The sequence below is a fragment of the Rattus rattus genome, chromosome 2 (genome assembly GCF_011064425.1).
Source record: "Rattus rattus isolate New Zealand chromosome 2, Rrattus_CSIRO_v1, whole genome shotgun sequence".
Classification (NCBI taxonomy): domain Eukaryota; kingdom Metazoa; phylum Chordata; class Mammalia; order Rodentia; family Muridae; genus Rattus; species Rattus rattus.
Genome location: NC_046155.1, coordinates 103,273,664 through 103,296,717, shown reverse-complemented (window position 1 = coordinate 103,296,717; position 23,054 = coordinate 103,273,664). Strand labels below are relative to the sequence as shown.

Here is a 23,054-nt window from a genome sequence, read left to right as displayed (position 1 = left end):
AATGTATACTAAAGTTGTGTCTGTATTCCAGGGAGAGGGATGAAGGGAGTGTACTAAAGTCATGTCTTATTGCAACCAGAGGGATTAAAGGTAGGTGGCCTGCCTGTATTCCAGCTGTATATGCCATCCCCTGCCAGGGCAACCATGTTATTGAATTAAAGTTCCTCTATATTTCTACAATCTCCAATTGCTAAATAATGTTATTTTCTCAAAATGGTGTCTTTAAAGGAAATGTTACTATAATTATTTTAGAAAACAGATGTTATTCCATATAAGATTAGTAGTTCTTGGATTTTTTTTAAATCAATGTTTCTTTGGTCCAATTTAATGTGCCTAAATAGAGAAATAACAAGTAGGCTCAAGAAAAGGATCAAACTTGGAGGAATGAGACATAGGTGGGGAAAAGTCCATTAAGGATCAGCATAGAAGTCTTGAGTTCTTCAGGAGTGAATCAACTACCTGAAATTTGAAATCCTAAATTCAATTTTCTACGATCTTTGCATTTTATAAAGTGTGATTTTATTACAAGATTTGTATTAAAAAGATAACACCCAAATTACCCATTTTTTAAAAAAATCAGTGACTTGTTTATTTCTTCATTGTTTATCCATCCAATAATTATTTAAGGATGCCTTCACACCCAAGGCAAGTTAAAATCTAGGACAGTAGCTAGAATAAGATATATGTGCATACATTACCAGTTAGCAACAGATGAGGTCAGAAGCATCTTTATATCAGGTTCCCCCTTGTTTTTTTCATTCAAAGCAAATATTAGATGTGTGTACTAGCAAAACTGGACATTTCCAGTTATTATTTCACAATTTATGAACATGTATGAACTGGATTATTACAAAGATAGAAGGAGATGACACATAGGCAGCGTGCCAGCTAGCAACTTATGCTTTGACTTATAGTATAAGTGCAATTCTTAGCACTTAGCATCAAGTTGTTACCATCTATAGATTGTGATAGAATAAACAGATTTCAAGCACAATAATAGTAATGATACTAATAAGGAAATGTAAAAGGTCATGCAAAGTTCTATGCCAAACATCAAATGTCAAAAAGCAAAAAGAATCTGGTTTTCGCTGGTTCAAGGAAAATATCAGGGATAGATTCTTTGTAAGAATCTTAAGGTTATAGGTAGCAATGAATAGCCTAGTAGGGGTGCCAGTGGAAGGGGAAGCCCTTGGCCCTGCCAAGGCTGGACCCCCAGTGAATGGGATTGTTGGGAGGAGGGTGGTAATGGGTGGAGGATGGGGAGGGGAACATCCATATAGAGGAGTATGGGGAGGGATTGGGTGATGTTGGCCTGGAAACCAGTAAGAGAATAACATTTGAAATGTAAATAAGAAATACCCAATTTAATAAAAATGAAAAAAAGTTGAATAAAAAAATCTTAAGGTTAATACAGACAAGAACAGAAAAGTCAGTGATTCATATCAAATTTCTCCCTAATACATTAATAACTGACTATGATTTTAAAAGTATGTGTGAGATCTCTTTATCTCGACTTAATGATCAATGGTGAGTGCTAAGAGCCTGTCTGTAACTGAGTTGCCTCTAATTTTGCTTTGTATATGTTTTGCCTGAACATAGCATACAAAAATTTACCATGGCATCACATCATCAGTAACTTGCTGCCTTGATGACATGTTTACATTGCAGAAGTGATTTTGTGGGGACAAATCAAATGGAGGATTCCTTGTCGGATCTGCTTGGTCTTCACACTATAGATGATTGGGTTGAGCACTGGTGGCACCATTAAGTAGATATGAGCCATGAAGACATGAACAAAGGGAGAGGAATGTTTGCCAAAACGGTGGACAATAGACAACCCTATCATAGGCACATATAGAATAAGCACAGCACAGATGTGGGATGCACATGTGTTAAGAGCCTTAAGCCTTCCCTCCCGGGATGCAATTCTTAACACTGAGTGAAGGATGAAAACATAAGTTATTAAAATACCCAAAGAATCCATACCCCACAGCATAAGAATCACAACCATTCCATATATAACGTTAAACCTGATATCATTGCAGGCAAGGCGGATTATATCCTGGTGCAAACAGTAAGAATGAGAAAGAACGTGTGAGCGACAGAAAGAAAAGAATGCTAGACGAACCAGGAGAGGAATGAGTGGAATAGCACTCCGAAGCAAGGCCGCAATTCCAATCTTGGCTATAAGTTTTGGCGTGAGAATGGTAGCATATCGCAGGGGGTGGCAGATAGCCACATAACGGTCAAGGGCCATGGCCAAGAGCACAGATGATTCAGTGAAGGAAAAAGTATGAATCAGAAACATTTGGACAACGCACATATTAAACTGGATTTCTCGGGAAATAGACCACAACACCCTGAAAAGTGATACCGTAGCAGGCAGGGACATGGCCATGTCAGTGAGTGAAAGCATAGCGAGGAAGTAATACATGGGCTCATGGAGCCTCGGATCTGTGCGCACGATATGCAAGATGGAACAATTTCCTGTTACCCCAACAATGTAGATGAGGCAGAATGGGATGGAAATCCAGTGGTGAAATTCCTCATAACCAGGGATGCCTGTGAGATAGAATGTGGAGGACACAATGCCACTGAAGTTTGATGGTGCCATCGGGTGGACTGTTATGATGAAGTCTGATTCTACTGTTACTCTCCAATGGGGAAGGCATTGACAAGGCCAGGATCTGTATTTTAAAATAATGGGTAAAAAAGAAAAAGTAAATAAAAGAGTCTCCAGTGCTTATATCTAATAACTCCATAAGCCATTCTAACCCTACTTTCTTTTTCTCTACATTGTTGATTATTGTTAGTTAAAATTATCTACTCTCTGTAGGTATATGTAGACGTGAAGCTTGACTTCATGCAGGGTTCCCAACAACTATGACTATGGCTTACCCTGACTCTGTTGCCTGCCTGTAGATACTGTCCTCCTAACTGAGCTTCTTTATCTGGCCTCATTGGGAGGATTTGCCTAGAACTACTGTGACTTGAGGTGCAAGTGAGGGTTGGTACTCATGGGGGACCTCTCCCTTCTCAGGGGTGAAAGGGAAGGGAGGGGAGAGGGGAAAGGGACATGTGAGGGGGGACTGGAAGGACATGGGCTGCGTCTGCATGTAAAGTGAATAAACAAACAAATGAATGGAAAAAACTACTCTCAACCGACCAATTCTTCATTTCTGCAGTCTCATTCAACACCCATTTGAACATGCATGAGCTTCCAAAACATCAGCCTGACAGTGCATATACACACACAAATAGTAGGCAACAGTTTTAACTTAATAATTTTCAAAGACATATTATTGAGAAGAGGGGTTTTACCACCAACTCTTCATTAATTAATTCCTACAGAGATTTAAATTGATGTGTTAACCAGTTAAATTTGGCGTTTGCATTCACAAGGCTGGAGTACCATGCAAAGCATCTTTAGAGAAATCAATAAAGTTTAAACTAACACAGGTCTCATTCTTCCCTATTTTGCTGAGTAATTGATGTTGTAATCTTGGTTTCTTCAGACAATGGACTCCAAATATAATTTGGGTTCAGACTGTAGCTCTTTTTTTTCTTTTTGTTTAAAAATTTGATATAATGATATTGTACCTATTATTTCCCTCATCTAATTCCTCCCAGACCCTTCCCTCCTCCCTTTTCTCTTTCAAAAATACAACAAAACAAATAAGAAACAAGAAGATCAAAATATAAATACAAAACAGAACATACACACACTAAAATAAAATAAAACAGACATATTCTTTTTCTTTCCCTTTTTATTTTGTCAATTACACTTGGGCATAGACTCAGCCTTAGAGTGTAGTTGTTATAAACAATGACAATATCATGGGAAAAATATTTTCCTGTTCCAATCAATATCAGTTGCAAATATCTCATTAGTTAGGAGTCAGTCCTTGTGTACAATCCCCTATTCCCAGGCTGATACTTAGTTTGATGTGAACCTGTGCAGGTCTTGTGAGAGTGTCACAATGCCAGTAATTTGGAATGTTACTTTGAAAGCTATTTTATAGTAAAATATATCTAAGTGAAATAATGTATAATTTTCAAAAAAATTACAACAAAGAGAAAAATACAAAATTTAAGGAAAATAAAATTGACTGGTTCTTTCATTAGGATGCTACTTCATGGTGACCATTGTTTCTCTGGTTCTATATCACATCAGTTTAAATTATTTTGTAGTTGAATATACATTCACTTTTTAAATTATATATAATGATTACTTTGGTTATATATATATACACCACACACACACACACACACACACACACACATATATATATATATATATATATATATATATATATATATATATATATCTCGAAGTTGCATTCTTTATTAACTGAAACTTTGACAGTATTGTGCTGGAAACCAGGAACATACTGTATCCAAACCAGGGAAATTAGTTAACAGATCAGTCCCCACAGTTATTGTTTCTCATTGAAGAAACATTTATAGCTGTAACTAAAAATATATAACACAGGGAATTTGTATACAAGTATTTAAAATGACCACTATAGACAGTAATCACAGAACACTGCTTCTGCTGCTGCTGAGGCTAAGAAGAGACAATGGAAAAACAGCAGTACTCATTACTGTATAAATTAAAAATAGAGAAGACATACAGCATCACAATATAGATAGAACCCTCATGAGTGAGAATTTCTCAAAGTGATATGGCTAACTGTACTGTGAGAATTATCAATTTCATCTCAATGACAACCAGTGACTACTAAACAAATATAAGAATCACATTCTGTTTTTACTATTGTCAATTTCCATTGATAATTACAATGTTCCTACCCAGATGCATTTCATTCTATTTGGTTCAAATAGAAAATAGCACCCAGAGTAGAATACAAAGCTTCACTGAGACAAAGATGAGAATCCTTGTGAGTCTAATCCTTATTAGACTGAAAAATCCATGTTAGAGTCTGTGGTTATCCCAGCACACATACATGTAATGTAGCTGTCTATCCAGTAGCAGCTAGTCCTCCTGTAAATTTCTGGCAAGGTTTGCTCTTGACTATCCTCTTTTCATTGCTTATGACTACATTTCAATCAGTCCTCACAGACTTACCATATGATGCTAGGATTAGTTTATAAACTGCAATTCCTTATCTGTTAAATTTGAAAGCATCTCTTTACCTCCTATAAGCAGCAAATCCACTGACAATGGACATGAGTCACACAGTCTTAGGTATCTTGTATAAGCCTTCTAAGTTTGAAAAGCTGAGTCTAATTGGAGACTTGTAGATGAGCATAAATAACTAAGCTATTTCATCATAAGTTTGTCCTTAACTGAAAAAAACCCACAAATTAAAAAACAAATCAAAACTTCCTCCTAATAGCCTTTCTTCTACTTTTGATAAACATTCACCTCTCTTTTGCATCTCAAGTTTTCAACTGTGTGTTTCCGTTTTCTCTCACCTAAATATTTGCCTGCTTTCTAACACTGGGAACAACAATTTCCCTTCCTAAGAGTGGACATTAAACTCAACAAATAAGTGAGGTTAATTTATAAATCTTCCTACAGTCCTAAGAGACATGAGGTCCCAAGATATATACAAGGCAGTGGCTTTAACTACCTCAGTGCCAACACGTTTTTATGCCACCTTTCAAAGCCACCCCGTCCACTACTCCCAGACTGAAGCACTGTGTTGTTTATTGGTACTTCCTTTCAAATTTCTCAAGTATTTAGTGCGTAAGTATCCAGAATACAGATACTGAAGAACTTTTAGATGTAATATTGTAAGTAGAGTTATCATTGCTATAATAGAATTCCATAACCAAAGTCAACTGGGGTGGAAGGGTTTGTTTGGCTTAGTCTTCCTCATCTCTGTTCAAACTTAAAGATGTTAAAACAGGAACTAAAAATACAGGGCAGGAAGCTGGAGGCAGGAGCTGATACACCCATGGAGGGTGCTGCATATCGGTTTCCCCTTCCTAGCTTGCTCAGCCAGCTTTCTTGTAGAATTTGGTAACACAACCCCAGAGATGGCATAACCCACAATATTTTCAACCCTCCTACACCAATCACTAGCTTTAAAAATACCCTATAGGCTTGTCAGACCTTATCTAGGAATTTTTTTAAAATATTGGTGTTGTTGCAAGCTGGTACAACTATTCTGGAACTCAGTCTGGAGGTTCCCAAGAAAATTGGACATAGTGCTTGCTACTTGAGGACCCAGCTATACAACTCCTGGGTATATCCAAAAGATGCTCCAACATATAACAAAAAAGCATGCTCCACTATGTTCATATCAGCCTTATTTATAATAGGCAGAAGCTGGAAAGAACCCAGATGCCCTTCAACAGAGGAATGGATACAGAAAATGTGGTACATCTACACAAAGGAGTACTACTCAACTATTACAAACAATGAATTCATAAAATACTCCAACCAGAAAATATCATTTTGAGTGAGGTAACCCAGTCACAAAATAACACACATGGTATGTACTTCCTGATAAGTGAATATTAGCCCCAAAACTCAGGGTACCCGAGATACAATTCACAGACCATATGAAGCTCAAGAAGAAGGAAAACCAAAATGTAGATGAATCAGTCCACTCATGGGAGGAAATACAGGGACAAAGAGTGCAGCAAAGACTGAAGGAAAAGCCATCCAGAGACTGCCCCCACCATCCATCCCATATGTAGCCACCAAACCCAGGCACTATTGCTGATGCCCAATAGTGTTTGTTGACTGGAGCTTGATATGGATAGATGGCTCCTGAGAGGCTCTGTCTGAGTCTTACTGACACAGATTAAGATGCTTGCAGCTATCTATCAGACTGAGAACAGGGACCCAATGGTGGAGATAAAGAAAAGATTGAAGGAGTTGAAAGGGTTTGCAACCCTATAGGAAGAACAGCAGTATCAACCAACCAGACCTCTAGAGCTCCCAGGGATTAAACCAACAAAAAAAGGGGACCCATGGCTCTAGCCACCTATGTAGCAGTGGATGGCATTGTCTAGCATCAATAGGAGGAGAAGCCCTTAGTCCTGTGAAGGTTCTCCTCCCCAATGTAGGGGAAAGCCAGAGGGAGTGCATCTTCATAGAAGCAGGGGGAGGGAGCATGGCAGAGGGAGAGACCAGGAAAGAGGATAACAATTGAAATGTAAATACATAAACTATCCAATAAGTAATACATTAATCTATAAAAAAATCAGTAAAAAATTTGGTGTTCCCTAGTCTCAGATGAATTTAGCTTATGCCAAGTTGACATAAATACATATGCCAATACATAGAGTAAGTAAGTTGCCTAGATATTGTCAATAATATTGATGTCTTAATGTCTGTTGTGATGACATATGTACCAGCTTCAGCAGGTATACTACTAAAAAAAAAAAAAAAAAAAAAAAACAAAACTACTCATTAGCTTTGGTGTACTCTTTTCATTTTACCAACACTTTTCTTCCCTTTCATTGAATATAGCTTTTTCCTTATGTAACATAGCCTTATTATACCATCCCAAACCACCTGCACCTCATGGTTCCTCCCATCTACCTGCCCTTCTGAATCTCTGTCTCTCATTAGAACATAAACAAACTTCTAGGGGATAATAATAAAGTAATATGCATTAGGATAAAACACATCTGATGAACACATCAGAGTTGAACAAAGCAAACAAAAGGAAAGGAGCCCAAGAGAAGGCACCGGAAACAGAGGCTCGTTTGCTCAAAAGGTAACTATGACTTATCATCACAGTGAACACTAACATCAATTTTGAACACTATAACTTTTCATGATAATGAAAATTAAAACTGATAATCACAGTGACCACTACAGCTACCCACCACTGTGACCACCTTGATTAACCAATGCAATGACCACCACAGCTCACCATCACAATGACCACCATGGCCTGACACCTAAGCACAGAAAGATCCATCCTTATATTTTCTGCTTTTAAGGGTCTGCTTTTCACTCTAAGAACATTTTGAGGGCTCTGGGTACCTGGCTTTGAAAAATATTGATACTGAAAACAGTCAGTATTGATCCAACCCTTAATACTTATATAGATTCTCTCTTCTGAAGATTCTTTTACAAATTACTGGGTGAGAGGGATTCCCATTGTACTTGGACTAAATTTTGGGCTTTTTAATGTGTGAGGTGATCACAAGTGACATGGATTGTTCTCTTTAGTCTTCTTTGATGTCACTTTTTTCTCCTTGCTTTCTGTGTCCTACCTTTTCCCTTGTTCTCAACTGTCAACAAGGTTTTTCTCTATAGGCACTGTTTATTAGTTTCCAATCATATTTCCTATAATATTCTGTCTCACTGTGTTGAATGACTAATTTAGCAAGTCATTAAATTCTAACCTAAAACATTTTTTTGTCTGAGAGGTTTTCCGGCTGTCTTTCTGTAGTTGTTCCTTCCTTAGATTGGTTTCATTTCCACAGTGAGATGTTATATTAGTAGCATCCTCTGTATGACTGTGCATGAGAATATTCAGAGTAAAAAAGGAAAGAGAAAAGATAATAAGAACGTTAAGAAGAGTGTGATTGTACACCTGAAAAGCTTGGAAAAGAAAAAAAAATGTTATAAAGAAAAAAGTAAGAAACAGCTCCCAAACCATTCTTGGTGGTGGGAGTCATGAAGGAATTAAAAATCACATCTGAGAGTTAAGACGGGTAGCTGAGTAACAGATGGTCAGTTCAAGAACACAGTTCTTTGAATTCTAAAATATAATTTGTGTGGTAGTCATTATGGAAGTGGGGAGATCAAATAGAAAAACAGCTAGCTTTCATAGCAGTGAAGGACATGAAGCAAGCAGTTAAGGGAAGAAGACATGGTTTCATCCTCCTGTGGACTTTTAACACTAGAACAACAACCTGTCAGGAAAGAGAAGGTCCCTGGTGCAGCACTAGCATGGCTGTCCTGAGGTTACCATTTGTGTTCTGGTTGGATCTGAGTCCCTCTCTGCTATAGCAAGTTCTAATACCATGCATTTGTTTAAAAGCCCATGGCTGGGAAGGCAAAGATGGGAAAAGCCATAATACCAGAAGGTCTGATTTGAACCAGTCTGTCCCAGAAGTGGCTGAATAAATAAAACCTGAATGTTGGCAATAACAATAGGTTTGTTTGCATAGACGGGTGAGGGATCTTATAGGATCCAAACCCTTGACAAAGAACTACAGGCACCAAATGATTCCTGATAGAGGCAGAATTGGCCTGTTGTTCTTTAGTAATGTTCTTATAGGAGTTGATAAGATCATTTCGTGAATAAATAAAATTAATTTTGAACTATCCTCCCACATCTTCTCCCCTCCCCTGCCCATCAGTCACCATTTCCCCTCCAGTTTCACTTCTAGTTCTTCACTCCAGTACTTCATAAACAGTGAGTTTCTGTCTGTAACCCCTGAACACACAGGACACACTTGTCATGGGCATAACTGCCTGGATTCAGACACTGACATTACCTTTTATTGGCTGTTAATATTCAAACGCATGTTAAAGTATATCTGTAATTCTATCTCCTTGTCTGTCAAATTGTAATTTTCTACATTACAAAAGAAAAACTAAAAGATTAAGAGAGAAGAGTAACTTTTAAGCATTAATTATGAAGCCAAGCCAAGTCTAATTAATCTCTCTAAAGATAAATATAACACTTTAATCTGGTACTTTTTTTTGATATAGTCAACAAAGATTTCAAACATCAAAATACCCAGAAGACATCTGGGGAATGTCCTTATTAATTGTCTTTAAAGATATTCATAATAATTACTCTTCATAAAGTTTATTTGACTCTGGTTGTTTCAGAAAATAACCCTTATCCCAGTGGACCTCTAATTGCTCTTTAAGCAATGCTCAACTAGATGAAATCCAAAGTGAACTGTAAGTCCAGCTGTTGTAAGTTGAATGAGCTTTGATCCTATTCCTTATAGAAGGTGGCTCTCGGGAAACTGTCAGCTTTTAACATTGTTAACTAAAGTGATGAGGAACAGAGCTGCACTTTCACTTACATGGACAGAATGATGCGAGCCTCAAATGGGTAATGCTTATTCTTTGAAGAACCCTGTTAAAGTTAAGGATAAATACCATAGATGCATAGTAAAAGGGCTTAAACTCTGTAAATGCTGTAAATGTAGTTACTTGCTAGCTAGCTATGCTATAGAATGATAAAAATCCAGGTAAGAAATACTACAGCATTGGAGCAGCTTCAGCAGGACAGACCATGGTGTCAGAGACAGTTACATGAAGAGAAGAACCAGTTTGGGCTTCTTTAACATTAAAAGGTAATCTGCCCTATCAAGTCCTATAGTTAGAAAAATATCCCTTATTTAGATGATCAGTTGAGCAAGAACAAGAAGAAAACATTGTTTCAAGAAAACTCAAACTGCTACAATCTCTTAGTTGCATTAACTCCCTTTAAAAAGAGTAAATCAAACACTTTGAATGTCTTCATTTTAAAAAATATTGGATGTGTGCCATCAGTGATATGTTTTTTACATGTATCAAATATCATGTATATTCACATATAATACATTTCACCACATATATCAGCTTACAAGCATTAAATTAATAAAAAATATTTTAGTATTAGGTGTGGTAGTACACTTCTATAACCTTTGCACTGCCATCTAAAAGCAGAGGGATCAAGAGTTCAAAGACAGACACCCTAAGTCTCTATAGAGAAATTTAGGCCATTTTAGGCTGCATAAGACTGTCTCTAAAAATTACTAGTCATTCAGTTAGTCCTCAAACTTTTAAGTCTGTAGAGATAAGAAAGACTGAAAAAGAAAAGATACAAATGTATCTCAGTCTAAAAGTGTTGGAGCATAAAGAATTCTCCTGAACAAAAGTTTAAAAAGAAAGGCGTTTATTCAACTCTCTCTCTCTAGCACCTCAGTTAAGTCTGTTCTGTTCACCACCCTGACTTCCATTTTCAATCTGAAAGAGTATGTTTAAAGAGGTTATCAGAGCATTTTGTTTTACATACTTTTTAATATGCTCTGTGACATGAAAAATTAAGTTTAACAGTCAGTAGAAGGTACAGTGGAACTGTCATGGCTTAGACATTTCTTCTGTGATGCTCTTGAATTATCTAATATATTCTGAGCTCCTGTTTTATATCTGCAAGATTTGCTTTGCACAGTGTTTCCAGTATGGTAGCAATGTAAAAAAGATTCTAGGATGGTGTCTTGTTTTCCACTTTAAGAAAATCTAGGTATTACTTTCATCAATTTCTATGAAAATGGAAGAGACATTACATTTATGTGCAAACGTCGAGAGATAACTAAGAGTTACTCTTTGTGCCAACTATCTCCCAACACAATGAAAGTAAAGAAGACCCTGACATATAGGGAGTGAGTTAAAACACAAATTATGCTTTATGAAATTGAGACTTAAAATAGTAGAAATATGCATTTCACTTAAGAAAAAGAACTTGTTAGAAAATTCTTGTTCATCTTCAAATTTTAGAAAATCTGGCATGAATAAAACTCTCCACTTTTTCAAATAGTGGAAAACGTCTCATAAGTATAAATTCCATGACACTCTTAGAAAATGAGGATTGTGGAATACAAGCATTTACTGAAAAGCACAAATACATAGAAGGAGGGGGGATATTTAGGTTTTATGTCAAGAAAGATATGTATGCATCTAAAATTTTAAGTATATTCCCTGTATAAATCAAATATTCTCAAGAATTAAGCAAATTATGAAAATAAAACGAGGTTGAGATTTTGTTTTGTAATGTATAGTGTCAAATAAGTTTAATTTTTAAACATATAGGAGAGTATTTACCTGTTTTATAATCAACTTGAGGTGTCTGGGTACATGTTTTACCTAATGTTGCTAAGGATGTTTTAATCACTCTACTTCAGTGATTCTCAACCTTTCTAAAATAGTAACATTTTAATAGGAGTCTTCATGTTGTCATGACTCCCGACCATATAATTATTCTTTTGTTTCATAACTATACATTTTCTACTGTGATGAATTGCAATAAAATTTCTGTGTTCTCCAAGGGTCTTAGATGAATGAAAATGGGTCACAATGCACAGGTTGAAGGCCCACTGCTCTAATTAAAACTTGGGTAAAGCTTTAGGGTGAGTTTCGGGGCATACTCCAGGTTTATTTCTCGTTTGTTTTCAGAGTTGTTTGCATTGACCTTGGCAAAACATGCACTCTATACAAAAACTTCAGCCACAAACAGTGGGTAGTGCCACCATGGGGCCAGCTAATGAGTCGCAACTCTCTCCAAGCACCTTCTGGCTGATGGGCATCCCTGGCTTAGAACACCTCCATGTCTGGATTGGGATTCCCTTCTGCTCCATGTACATGGTGGCCCTGATGGGGAATGTGACTATTCTGGCTGTGGTGAGAGCAGAGCGCAGCCTCCATGAGCCCATGTTCCTTTTCCTGTGCATGCTGTCAATCACTGACCTGGTCCTCTCCACATCCACATTGCCACGCATGCTCTGTCTTTTCTGGATGGCAGCCCATGATATCACCTTCGATGCATGTCTTGCTCAAATGTTCTTCATCCACAGTTTCACTGCCATGGAATCTGGCTTTTTCTTAGCCATGGCCATTGATCGCTATGTAGCCATCTGTGACCCACTGCGCCATGCCACAATTCTCACCCACAGCCGCATCGCCGTGATGGGAGCCGTTGTGGTGCTGCGGGGAGTAGGCTTCTTCTCCCCACACCCCATCCTGCTCAAGCAGCTGCCCTACTGCAGAACTCGAATCATTGCACACACCTACTGTGAGTTCATGGCTGTGGTGAAGCTAGCGTGTGTGGACACAGGAGCCACCAAGCGTTACAGCCTTAGTGTGGCCTCTGTCATTGGTTCTTGTGATGGTTTCTTCATTGCCCTTTCCTACGTTCTTATCCTCCGTGCTGTTTTTCGTCTTCCATCTCGAGAAGCAAGTCTTAAAGCCTTAGGCACCTGTGGCTCCCATGTCTGTGTAATCCTTGTTTTCTATTCTACAGCTGTCTTTACATTCCTGACCCACCGTTTTGGCCACAATGTGGCCCCCCAAATTCATATCTTTATAGCTAATATGTACCTTCTGGTACCTCCTTTCCTAAACCCCATTGTTTATGGTATTAGGACAAAGAAAATTGGAGAGTATGTTCTTAGTTTTCTTAGAATAAAAGTTTCCTGATGTTTCAGAATTTGTCTGCAGAGAAAGTGACAGCATAGGATGTTTCAATGCAAATAACTCAAGCCTTCATTGTAATAGCCATCACAGAAATTAGAGACATTGTTTGGTCTTATATTTGGAGCAGTCTCTTCACATATTACTAATGTGTGAATTATAATAAAACTAACAAGTAAAAAAGTTCTGTGGGCCTCTGTCTTTCAGAAGCTGTCTTATGAGCTTGACAGTATTGAATGCATCTCTTAATTCCTTGCTTTTACCAATGTGTGATTTAATGGACAGAGGCTTGTTTAAAAATCAGTGAGTCACAAATGACCTTAAAATCTTTTTTAAATCCTATAAAGAATATATAAGTGAAAATTAATAACCACTGACAACATATCATAAAGAGGCATTATACATGATCTAGTAGTATCTGCATATGAGAAACATTTCAGACAGCAACAGCAATTGACATAGCAATTTCTCAAACAGAAAATGTGCTACAAGCCAATACTGCAGACATTAAGCCCACATTTTCTAAGCTCCATATTTCAATGGAATATTTTTCCTCACCAAGAATAATTTGTGTCAGACTATTTGTCAAGTATGCATGAAGCCAATTGTTCAATGTCTAATACTGCATAAAACAGGTATTGCAAAAAAATTATAGAAACTTGTATTCAATATTGAATTTTTATCTTAACTAACACTTGGTCTATATGATCCTCAAAGCTTCTATAACTTGTTTCTCACAATACGTATTTATATTTACACCAAAAGACCTGTCAGGAGTAATGAACTTGATTCATTTTGATGTTATTAGGTAGATGGCATTGTTTCTTGTTAAATGAAAAATAAAAAAACAATGTGCAAAGCACAGTTTACATTTTTTCCATCTTTATTAAATTGAGTATTTCTTATTTACATTTCAAATGTTATTCCCTTTCCTGGTTTCCAGGCCAACATCCCCCTAACCCCTCTCCTTCCCCTTCTCTGTGGGTGTTCCCCTCCCCATCCTTCCCCCATTACCACCCTTTACATTTTTTGGATGACTGTTTTATCAGAAACATTGAAGATCAAATTACTAATAAAAATGTAAATATATTTATGAAAATTATAACCATTTAGCTACACCTCAAAATATGGTAACCCTACTCTTTCTCAGTCTATAAGCAGTCAATATAGTTGATGTTAATTTCACAAACTTGATGCTGTCTTTATAAAAATTTATAATCTCTAGGTATTATTTCCCCTTCCTTTCTCATTCTTTGTTTTATCTTCAATCTAGAAACTTACCGAAGGTGCATATTTGAGCTCATTTGCTCTTTAATAAATATTGTTGTTCAGTCTCTTACTTATCACTAAAACTGTTCGAGCAATTCTTTTGATTACTATATTTAGTGTCTCCTCTACATGTCTCTCTCAGAGTTCCTTCCTAGCATAGATGATGAATACATAGATGGCTGACAGGTTGGTAGATAATAGATACACAGGTAAGTATGTGTGTGAGGAAGGCCTATTAAATCGTCATTCTCTAGTTTCTCTTAGCTTCCTCCACATCCCTGTGTGCTGTTTTCTACTTATGAAGACACATCTACATTCAAATCACAGCACTCTTCCTGTCTTTGTTTTTGCTAATTTACCATCCTTCTACATCTTTCTTATCTAGGAAAAACCTAGATGTTATTAAAATGGAAGTACCACTTAAACTCCTCCACTTTGCTTGAAACATTAATTTCTTCAGCCCATACTGACAAATTTTACCTTGACACCATTGTGCATATATCTCAACATATTATATATTTCAATATATAGTAAATGTAATCTACTATATAAACAGTCTGAAAGAAAGAAAGAAAGGAAGAAAGAAAGAAAGAAAGAAAGAAAGAAAGAAAGAAAGAAAGAAAGAAAGAAAGAAAGAAAGTCCATGAGCATGTCATTAGACAGAGAAAAGGCCTGTGTCAAAAATCTAACACATCCATATGATAAAAGTTCTGGAGAGATTAAAGAGGCAAGAGACATACATCAACAGTAAACATAATAGAGGCAATTTGTAGCAAGCCCAAAGTCAACTTCAAATTAAATGGAGAGGACCTCAAAGAAATTTCACTAAAATCAGGAACAAGACAAGGATGGTCATTGTGTTCATACTTATTCAATATAGTATTTGAAGTGTTATCTAGAGCAATAAGACAAGGATATCAGAGGAATGCAAATTAGAAAGGGAAAAGTCAAAGTATTTTTATTTGCGGATGACATGATAGTATACCTGAAAAATCCTACCAGGAAACTCCTATAGCTAACAAACACTTTCAGCAAAGTAGCTACATACAAAATTATCTCACAAAAATAAATAACCTTCTTATATCCAAATGTCAGATGAAATCAAGAAAGCAACATCATTCACAATAGCCTCAAATAACCAAATATCTTGGGATAACTCTAGACAAGTGAGTGAACCACTTATTTCAATTAGTCTTAATTCAAATAAACAAAATAAATCCCTTACTAGGCTGTATAAAAATGGAAGAAAATAATTACATGTTTGTTCTCCAATATGAAGATTTCATTGCATATTCAGTTTGTCCTCCTTGGTACATTATAGAGTCATTCATGGGATCCTTCACAAACAGTACCGATCAGAGAAGGGGTATTACTCTAAGTATAATTTAACCATTTATAAAGGAGGGTGAGATTTTTTATATTTTTGGTTGTGAGCCTAGCCTTTAATGGCTGAGCCATCTCTCCAGCCCCTAGATTTTTTAAATTTAATGTCTTAATATTGAGATAGTTATGTATATTTTTCATTTGGGAGAATTTCTAAGTGATAACTCTACATAAAATCATTGCATGTTCTTTCCTTTTATTACTAAGAAATGTACATAAAGTTATATAAAGTGCCCTTGTCTTAAAATATTCATAGGAGGATATATGGAGAAAAAGTTTGGAGCAGAGACTGAAGGAATGGCCATTCAGAGCCCGCCTCACTTGGTGATTCAGCCCATATTCATACAGTCACCAAACCCAGACAATATTGCTCATGCCAAGAAGTGCATGCTGACAGGAGCCTGATAAAGTGTCTGTCTCCTGAGAGGCTCTGCCAGAGCATGACAAATACAGAGGCAAATGCTCTTAACCAACCGTTGAACTGAGAATGGGGTCCCCATTGGAGGAGTTAGAGAAAGGATTGAAGGAGTTGAAGGTTTTTGCAACCCCATAAGAACAACAATACCAACCAACCAAACCAAACCAACCAACCAAAGCTCCAAGGGACCAAACCACTACCCAAAGAGTACACATGGACAGACCCATGGCTCCAGCTGCATATGTAGCAGAGAATGGCCTTGTTGGGCACCAATGGGAGGAGAAACCCTTGTTCCTGACAAGGCTAGACCACCCAGTGTAGGGAATGTCAAGGTAGAGAGGCAAGAAGGAGTAGGTGGTTGGGTGGGAGAACACCCTCATAGAAGGGGGATGGGGGATGTGGTAGGAGGGTTAATGTCAGGAAACAGGGAAAGGGGATAACATTTGAAATGTAAATAAAAGTATTCAGTAAAAAATAAAGTTCCCTTGTTTTTTTTATTTAGTCTTTCCTCACACAATATATATCCCAACCATAGCTTCCCCTCCCTTTACTTCAAGTCCTCCTCATCTTTCCTCTTTTATTAAAACAAATTTCTATAGGTTTTCCTTGACTCCTCTTTCTGATTACTTCAGTCTCCTTTCTCTTTATGAATCAGATTGTATACATTAGGTTTGAGTGTTAAAAATGGCTCAATCTGAGACATAAATTTAAATACTGAGAACACTGTACAATTCTGGTTGATAGGTTTTGGCTATTTTGTTTGCATTATTTCTGGGTTTTGTTTTGCCATAAGCAAGAGACTTAGTCACACTATGTAACTGGGCACAAGTCCAGGCCCCAGTACCCCAACAAGCAAGACCTGCACTCATCTGATAGACCCATTATAATAACAAGTGATAATGAAAATCAGGTGGAGAAGATACTGCAAATGTGGACACATTAAAAATATCACAGATGAAGTGATACAAGTCATTCATTAACAGCTTTCATCAACTAGTATATCTCCAGACACATTGCATTTAAATTCTTTCCTTTCTCCATTTATTAGATATGTTTTCTTTTTTTAAGTTGTATATATGTATACTGTGTTTATATCATTCCCTCTTCATTCTTACAATTCTTCCTCTGTCCATGTCCTGCTCCCCCTCAAATTCATGATCCTTTTTAAATTAATATTTGTGTCTGCTTGTGCATGTGTGTTATATGAACACATATGTGAATGCAATCTATTAAACTTTCTTCTCCATGGTTGAACTCCCTTGATTAATTATTGAATACCAAGTGGTCAGGCACCCAAACATAAACATTTGAGAAAGATTACATCTTTGATATTAAAAAGGATGAATATTCACATGACTAGGTGTTATATTTTTCTCTGGCATCTGTTGGGCTCCTTGGGGAGAACAGAAACACCTGGGTTACTCTTTCAGTCTCTGAGTGGCTGTACTTCTTCAATTGTTTATATAACTTGTGTCAGCAACAGGTATAACAAAGGCAGAACTACATCAGCATCTGTTGATAAAGGTAGGATCACATATGACACAAATATCTCACCATTCCATTCTCCAGATGAGTACTTGGCCCTTACAAGGGCCGAATGGATCAGAAATTGAATAGCATTGAGCAAAGGACAGAGAAAAAGATGTTGTGAAGAATGTAGTGCTGTGTAAACAAAATTTGTTTGGCTTGAGTAAACTCCCACAAACCATTTCAATTGTGTGTATTTTCCTATTTATGTGAAGGTATAGACTGTCTAAGCTGACGTATGTCTTGAACCATCAGCTATTGTTTCCATCTAGAGTTTTCTTTGTTCCAGTAACTGTGAAGTTTTCCCACCTAACTTCTCTCCAGAGGAAGCATGCCACATAATTGAAATTTACTAAAGGTAAGTTATCTCAGGAACAGTGGGCATATTTTCCCTTTAAATTATTTTTATCACCATTCCAGCAAAGGACACACCTTTGAGATTTGTGTACACTACAGTCCTAAATCAATTCCTTGTTCCTCTGTGTATCTACACTTGCAGATTATATCCTTCATTAGACTTAAACTTAGTGAAAGTTTGACAGGCTTGGTCTTCTCCTAAAAGCGTGCTTTCCTATTTTCTATATTTATATACTTCTTTATGTAGTTTTGTACTATATAGCAAAGTGTATTTGAACATTTTTCAGGTGTTGGGGTCACGGGAATATCCCAGGTACTGCTCCTTGACTTTTATATTGTCTGAGGTCAGGTATATAGCAGACTAGCTGCCCTGAGGCCTGCAGGAAATCTTCTGTTGCTGCCTCCAATCTCACATTTGATTTCATATATACATGACTACATTTGGTTTTACAAGACGTCTAGAGAGCTGAGTTTATGTCCTCATGCTTACAAAGCAAACACTTAATCAACTGAGACACTTCACCAGTCCACATGGTGTGTGTTCATGGTTGCTATTAAATCTACCATTACAGCGGACAGTTCTTAAGATTTTTAAGCAAAATTTAATTTTCTTTCAGTATCCATTAAAAATGTAAGATAATTATATATTTCTGAGAAAGGTCTACTTTATGACATACACATAAAACAAGATCAAATGTAGGTATCAGATTTTAAGGCATGTTTTCCTTTGCATTTGATTTACTCCTGAGTCCCAGAACTGCTTTGAAGAGCAAATTTATTCTATAATCTTGGTGTACTTTATTTGTTCTTGTCAAAATACAATCTGGTGTTAATCTATTTTATTTAATTACATAAAACTCTTCTATAAGATAAATAAATAACCACAAAATGAACAGGTTATTCATTATAATTACCAAAACATTTTAATTCTCCTTTAAAATTTGTTTCCCTTTCCATTGTGTTTTTAGATTTAGGCATTTTTATATTATATTAGTAGGTTTCTGCCTCTATGTAAGTCTTTGCACTATCTGTGTGCCTGCTGCTTGTGGAGGTCAAAGAAGGGCAACCAAGCCTCAGGTACTGAAGTTATGAAGCTTCTGGTCTACTGTGTGGAGGATGGAAACTGAAACTGGGTCTCTGCAAGAGTTTCAATCGCTCTTAGCCACTAAGCCATCGTTTTGTAACTCTCACTAATTTTTTCAAAAAGCTAAAAATTAAAAAATAAGTGTGTTTATGCGTAGCTGTTGCCAGCTTGAAAATGTATTGACATTTATTTCTTCCTCTGTGTGCTCATTGCATCACTGAGATTAGTAAAACTTACTAATTCTTTAAAGACCTACTTTGTAGGTGCCTTAGAGAACAGTTCTAAAATTAGTGTGTTTGCCATACATTTTCTAGTATAGGTGTGTTGTTTTATACAACAACCTCCTTGGTGCTGTAGAATAATACTGACAGAACAGGTAGACCTTAATTTTGTTAAATTAGTATCTCTAATCTGTTGGTTCATTCATTGATACATAGTTGTTTCTAACAAAATATGCTACCATTATTGTTTCTGTATATCTAGTCTGAAACTACTCTCGAAGTTATAGGTAGTCTTCTGAACACATTAGCATTTATTAGAACATATTAGAATTTACAACGGAACTTATAAAAATAACACTGTCTAATTTATTAAGATAAAGAAGGAACAGAAAAAGAAGCTGTTCAAACCAGAAAAGATATTTTGACTTACAGAGAATGTTTTTATCTTGGTACAAAGTTGGTTACTTAAAATAAGAACAGGGCTTCTTTAATTTGAAGGCATAAGTATGAAGAGTACCATTTCTTAGAAACCTACACCCTACTTATAGTTCTCATTGCTTTGGGTGAAAGAATATGGATAAATGATAAATAAACTACATATCATATGCCAAGTCATGGCATAATTGAAACTACTGAAATTAAATAAAATTTGTTTCTCTCATTCTATAATTATGGTATTGTCATTTTAATATATTTTCATAACTGTCATAGGTGAGTTAACTATAAATCTGAATGGTTAACTCTAAGGTTGATGCTGTAATAAATCAATAAGTCAAGTGACTATTTGTTTTGAAGGACTGGGGACAGTATATGGCTCAGTGAGAAAGGGTGCTTGCCATTAATCCTGATGTTCTGAGTTTGATTCCCTAAAACAAACCAACTCCTTCAAGTTGTCCTCTGATTCCACATGTATGCCTTAGCACATGTGAGCACACACACCACACATGCATACACAGAAATAAATAATATGCACTTCACTAAAAAAGAAATTACAATATATATTTTTTAAATTGCAGAATTCTTAGGATGAAGACAAATATAAGTAACCAACTTTGTGTTGGTTTACAAATAAAAAAAATTTAAAAGAGCTATAAACCAGCAAGAAAAAGAGTGAAATAAAACTGAGTTTCTGTGTTATATCACTAGAATATTATTTCTGCTAGAGAAAGATACCTTATAAAATATCCTGAGATATTTTAATGAAGAAGTAATATTTTATCATATGACTTCCATGTTCCGTTTCTAAACACTGCTGACAGATCCATAATGTTTTAGCCTTTCCATTTTGTTAGGGGATGTGGAAAAGGTCCTTAGTTTCTTGCCTTTTTGAAACTTTTATATAGTACAAGTGTCACATGATCTCAAACACATGGCATTCAAAAAAGTTATCTCACAGTTATTTGAGTTACAACTAAGATTTGGAGGAAATGTCAACCAAGGAAACAGAAATGAGTTGAGGATCTATTGCACTGTGTGGAAACTATAGACGATAATCATGTTTTTATTTATTTACTTGTTTTTGTTTGTTGGTTTGTTTATTGGGACTGGGTTTCTTATGTCCTGGAACTTGCTCAGTAGGCTGGACCAGAATTCACAAAGATCTACCTGCTTCTGCCTCCATAGTGCTGGGATTAAGCACAGCCTGACTAGTCATGAATTTTGTTTTTTAAAAATTGTTGAGATATTTTAAGACAATTTCAAACAAAAGAGTCTATTAGGAAGTGATAAATTAATTCAATTTAATCATGTGTATATATATATATATATATAATTTTCAAATTAGTGTATGTGTGCATGTATCTGTTTTTCTCTCTCTCTCTGTCTGTGTGTGTGTGTGTGTGTGTCTGTATGTGTGTCTGTGTGTGTGTCTGTGTGTGTGTCTGTGTGTGTGTGTATGGTGTACATAAAAGTCTGTCCATGTTTGCATGTGAATTGCTGTATTGACAAACACGTGGATGCCCTTACATATGTGTAGATGGAGCCGAGAAGTTGACATCCAGAGTCATCTGTGACCATTCTTTCACCTTCACCCAACCAAAGTCTGGCATGCTTAGCGCAGGAATTCAGCTTTCTCTGAGAATTCTGTGCCTATGTCTTCGGAAGCTGGATCTACAGAGAGGGGCCATTTGCCTTTGTGAAGATTCTGGGCATTCTACTTCTGGCTGCCGTGTACAAGCATCAACCATTAATTAATATCTATTATACCATGTATGCCTCTTTCAAAACAATAAGTCCTGCACTAAAAGTATATTAAAAAGTTGTGTTTGAAGATTTAAAAATGTATATTCTATCCTGGTTTATAAACACAGAAATGTAGTTCTTTTGCTTACTTAGAAATTAAAATCATGTCTTCTGGTTTGGCATTTTTAAAATTTATAATTTTCTCTTCATTCCAAAGGTCCAGGATGTTTGGAGACAAGAACTGAGCATCTTGTCTATGAGCCAGTTAATTCGCACAAGTGGATTAAATTTCATCTTTTGAGTCATGGAAAGTACTTGCTCATATTTTACAGAGGAAGATAATCATTAGGTTATATGAAAACTACCCTAATATAATGGTGGTGTTCCAAGGTGGAAAATGGATTCGACTCTTAATTTAACCTTGGGGTGAAACATGCTAAGTGCTATATATAAATTAATACATAATCTGTTTATTTATGGACAGATGGATGTGAATACTCTACACTTTTCTACAAGAGAATGCAGCAAATGGTTTCTATCACGCCATTGTCAAATATTACCAATCTGCACCCCAGAATCTTCCTTCTCCTTGGCATTCCAGGAATGGAAGCCATACACACATGGCTATCAGTGCCTTTCTGCCTTGTCTACCTGGGTGCTCTCTTAGGGAATTTCTCTCTTCTCTTTATCGTCAGAATAGATTCCAATCTGCATGAGCCCATGTATTTCTTCCTCTGTATGCTCTCTGTAACTGACCTGATTCTTTCCACAACTGCCATGCCTAAAATCCTCAGCAATTTTTGGTTCCATAACAGAGAGATTCATTTTGAAGCCTGTCTGGTACAAGTTTTTCTCATTCACTCACTATGCAGTATGGCCTCGGGGTTTATCTTGGCCATGGCCTTGGACCGCTATGTGGCTATCTGCAACCCTCTGAGGCACTCCACTCTCCTGACTCACAGTGTCATCCGGGACTTGGGGATAATGATTGTCGTCCGTGGGGTGTTGCTTTTCAGTCCTCAGCCGTTCATGCTTCGCTGGCTTCCCTACTGTAGAACAAATACCATTCCTCACACATACTGTGAATTTATGGCTCTGATCAAGCTGGCCTGTGCAGAAACCCGGATTTTCAGACTGTACAGTCTAACTGCTGCCTTCCTAACGGGCGGTTTAGATTTCATTTCGATCATATGCTCCTATATTGTCATCCTTTATACCGTCTTCCGTCTTCCATCCAAAGCAGCTCGCCTGAAGACCTTGGGAACATGTGGATCGCATGTTTGTGTGATCTTAGTAGCCTATACTCCAGCCTTCTTCTCCTTCCTTACTCACAGGTTTGGTCACAATGTGGCCCCTCACATTCATATCTTTGTGGCTAATATTTACCTCCTTGTTCCTCCCTTAGCAAACCCAATGATCTATGGCATTAGAACCAAGGCCATCAGAGAACGTTTTCTCCAAATTTTGACATCTAAAAAAGCATAA

General features: G+C 36.7%; 3 protein-coding genes across 3 annotated transcripts; 2 read left to right on the top strand and 1 right to left on the bottom strand.

Annotated features, from left to right (window-relative positions):
* Positions 1 to 1,657: 1,657 nt before the first annotated feature.
* On the bottom strand, positions 1,658 to 2,614 carry LOC116894094 (olfactory receptor 51L1-like). Its single transcript, XM_032895813.1, has one exon. The coding sequence runs from the start codon at positions 2,612 to 2,614 to the stop codon at positions 1,658 to 1,660; it is 957 nt and encodes a 318-aa protein (XP_032751704.1).
* Positions 2,615 to 12,190: 9,576 nt separating this feature from the next.
* Positions 12,191 to 13,135, top strand: LOC116894092 (olfactory receptor 52M1-like). Its single transcript, XM_032895812.1, has one exon. It carries the CDS (start codon positions 12,191 to 12,193, stop codon positions 13,133 to 13,135), a length of 945 nt encoding a protein of 314 aa, XP_032751703.1.
* An 8,953-nt stretch (positions 13,136 to 22,088) lies between these two features.
* On the top strand, positions 22,089 to 23,054 carry LOC116894091 (olfactory receptor 52D1-like). Its single transcript, XM_032895811.1, has one exon. It carries the CDS (start codon positions 22,089 to 22,091, stop codon positions 23,052 to 23,054), a length of 966 nt encoding a protein of 321 aa, XP_032751702.1.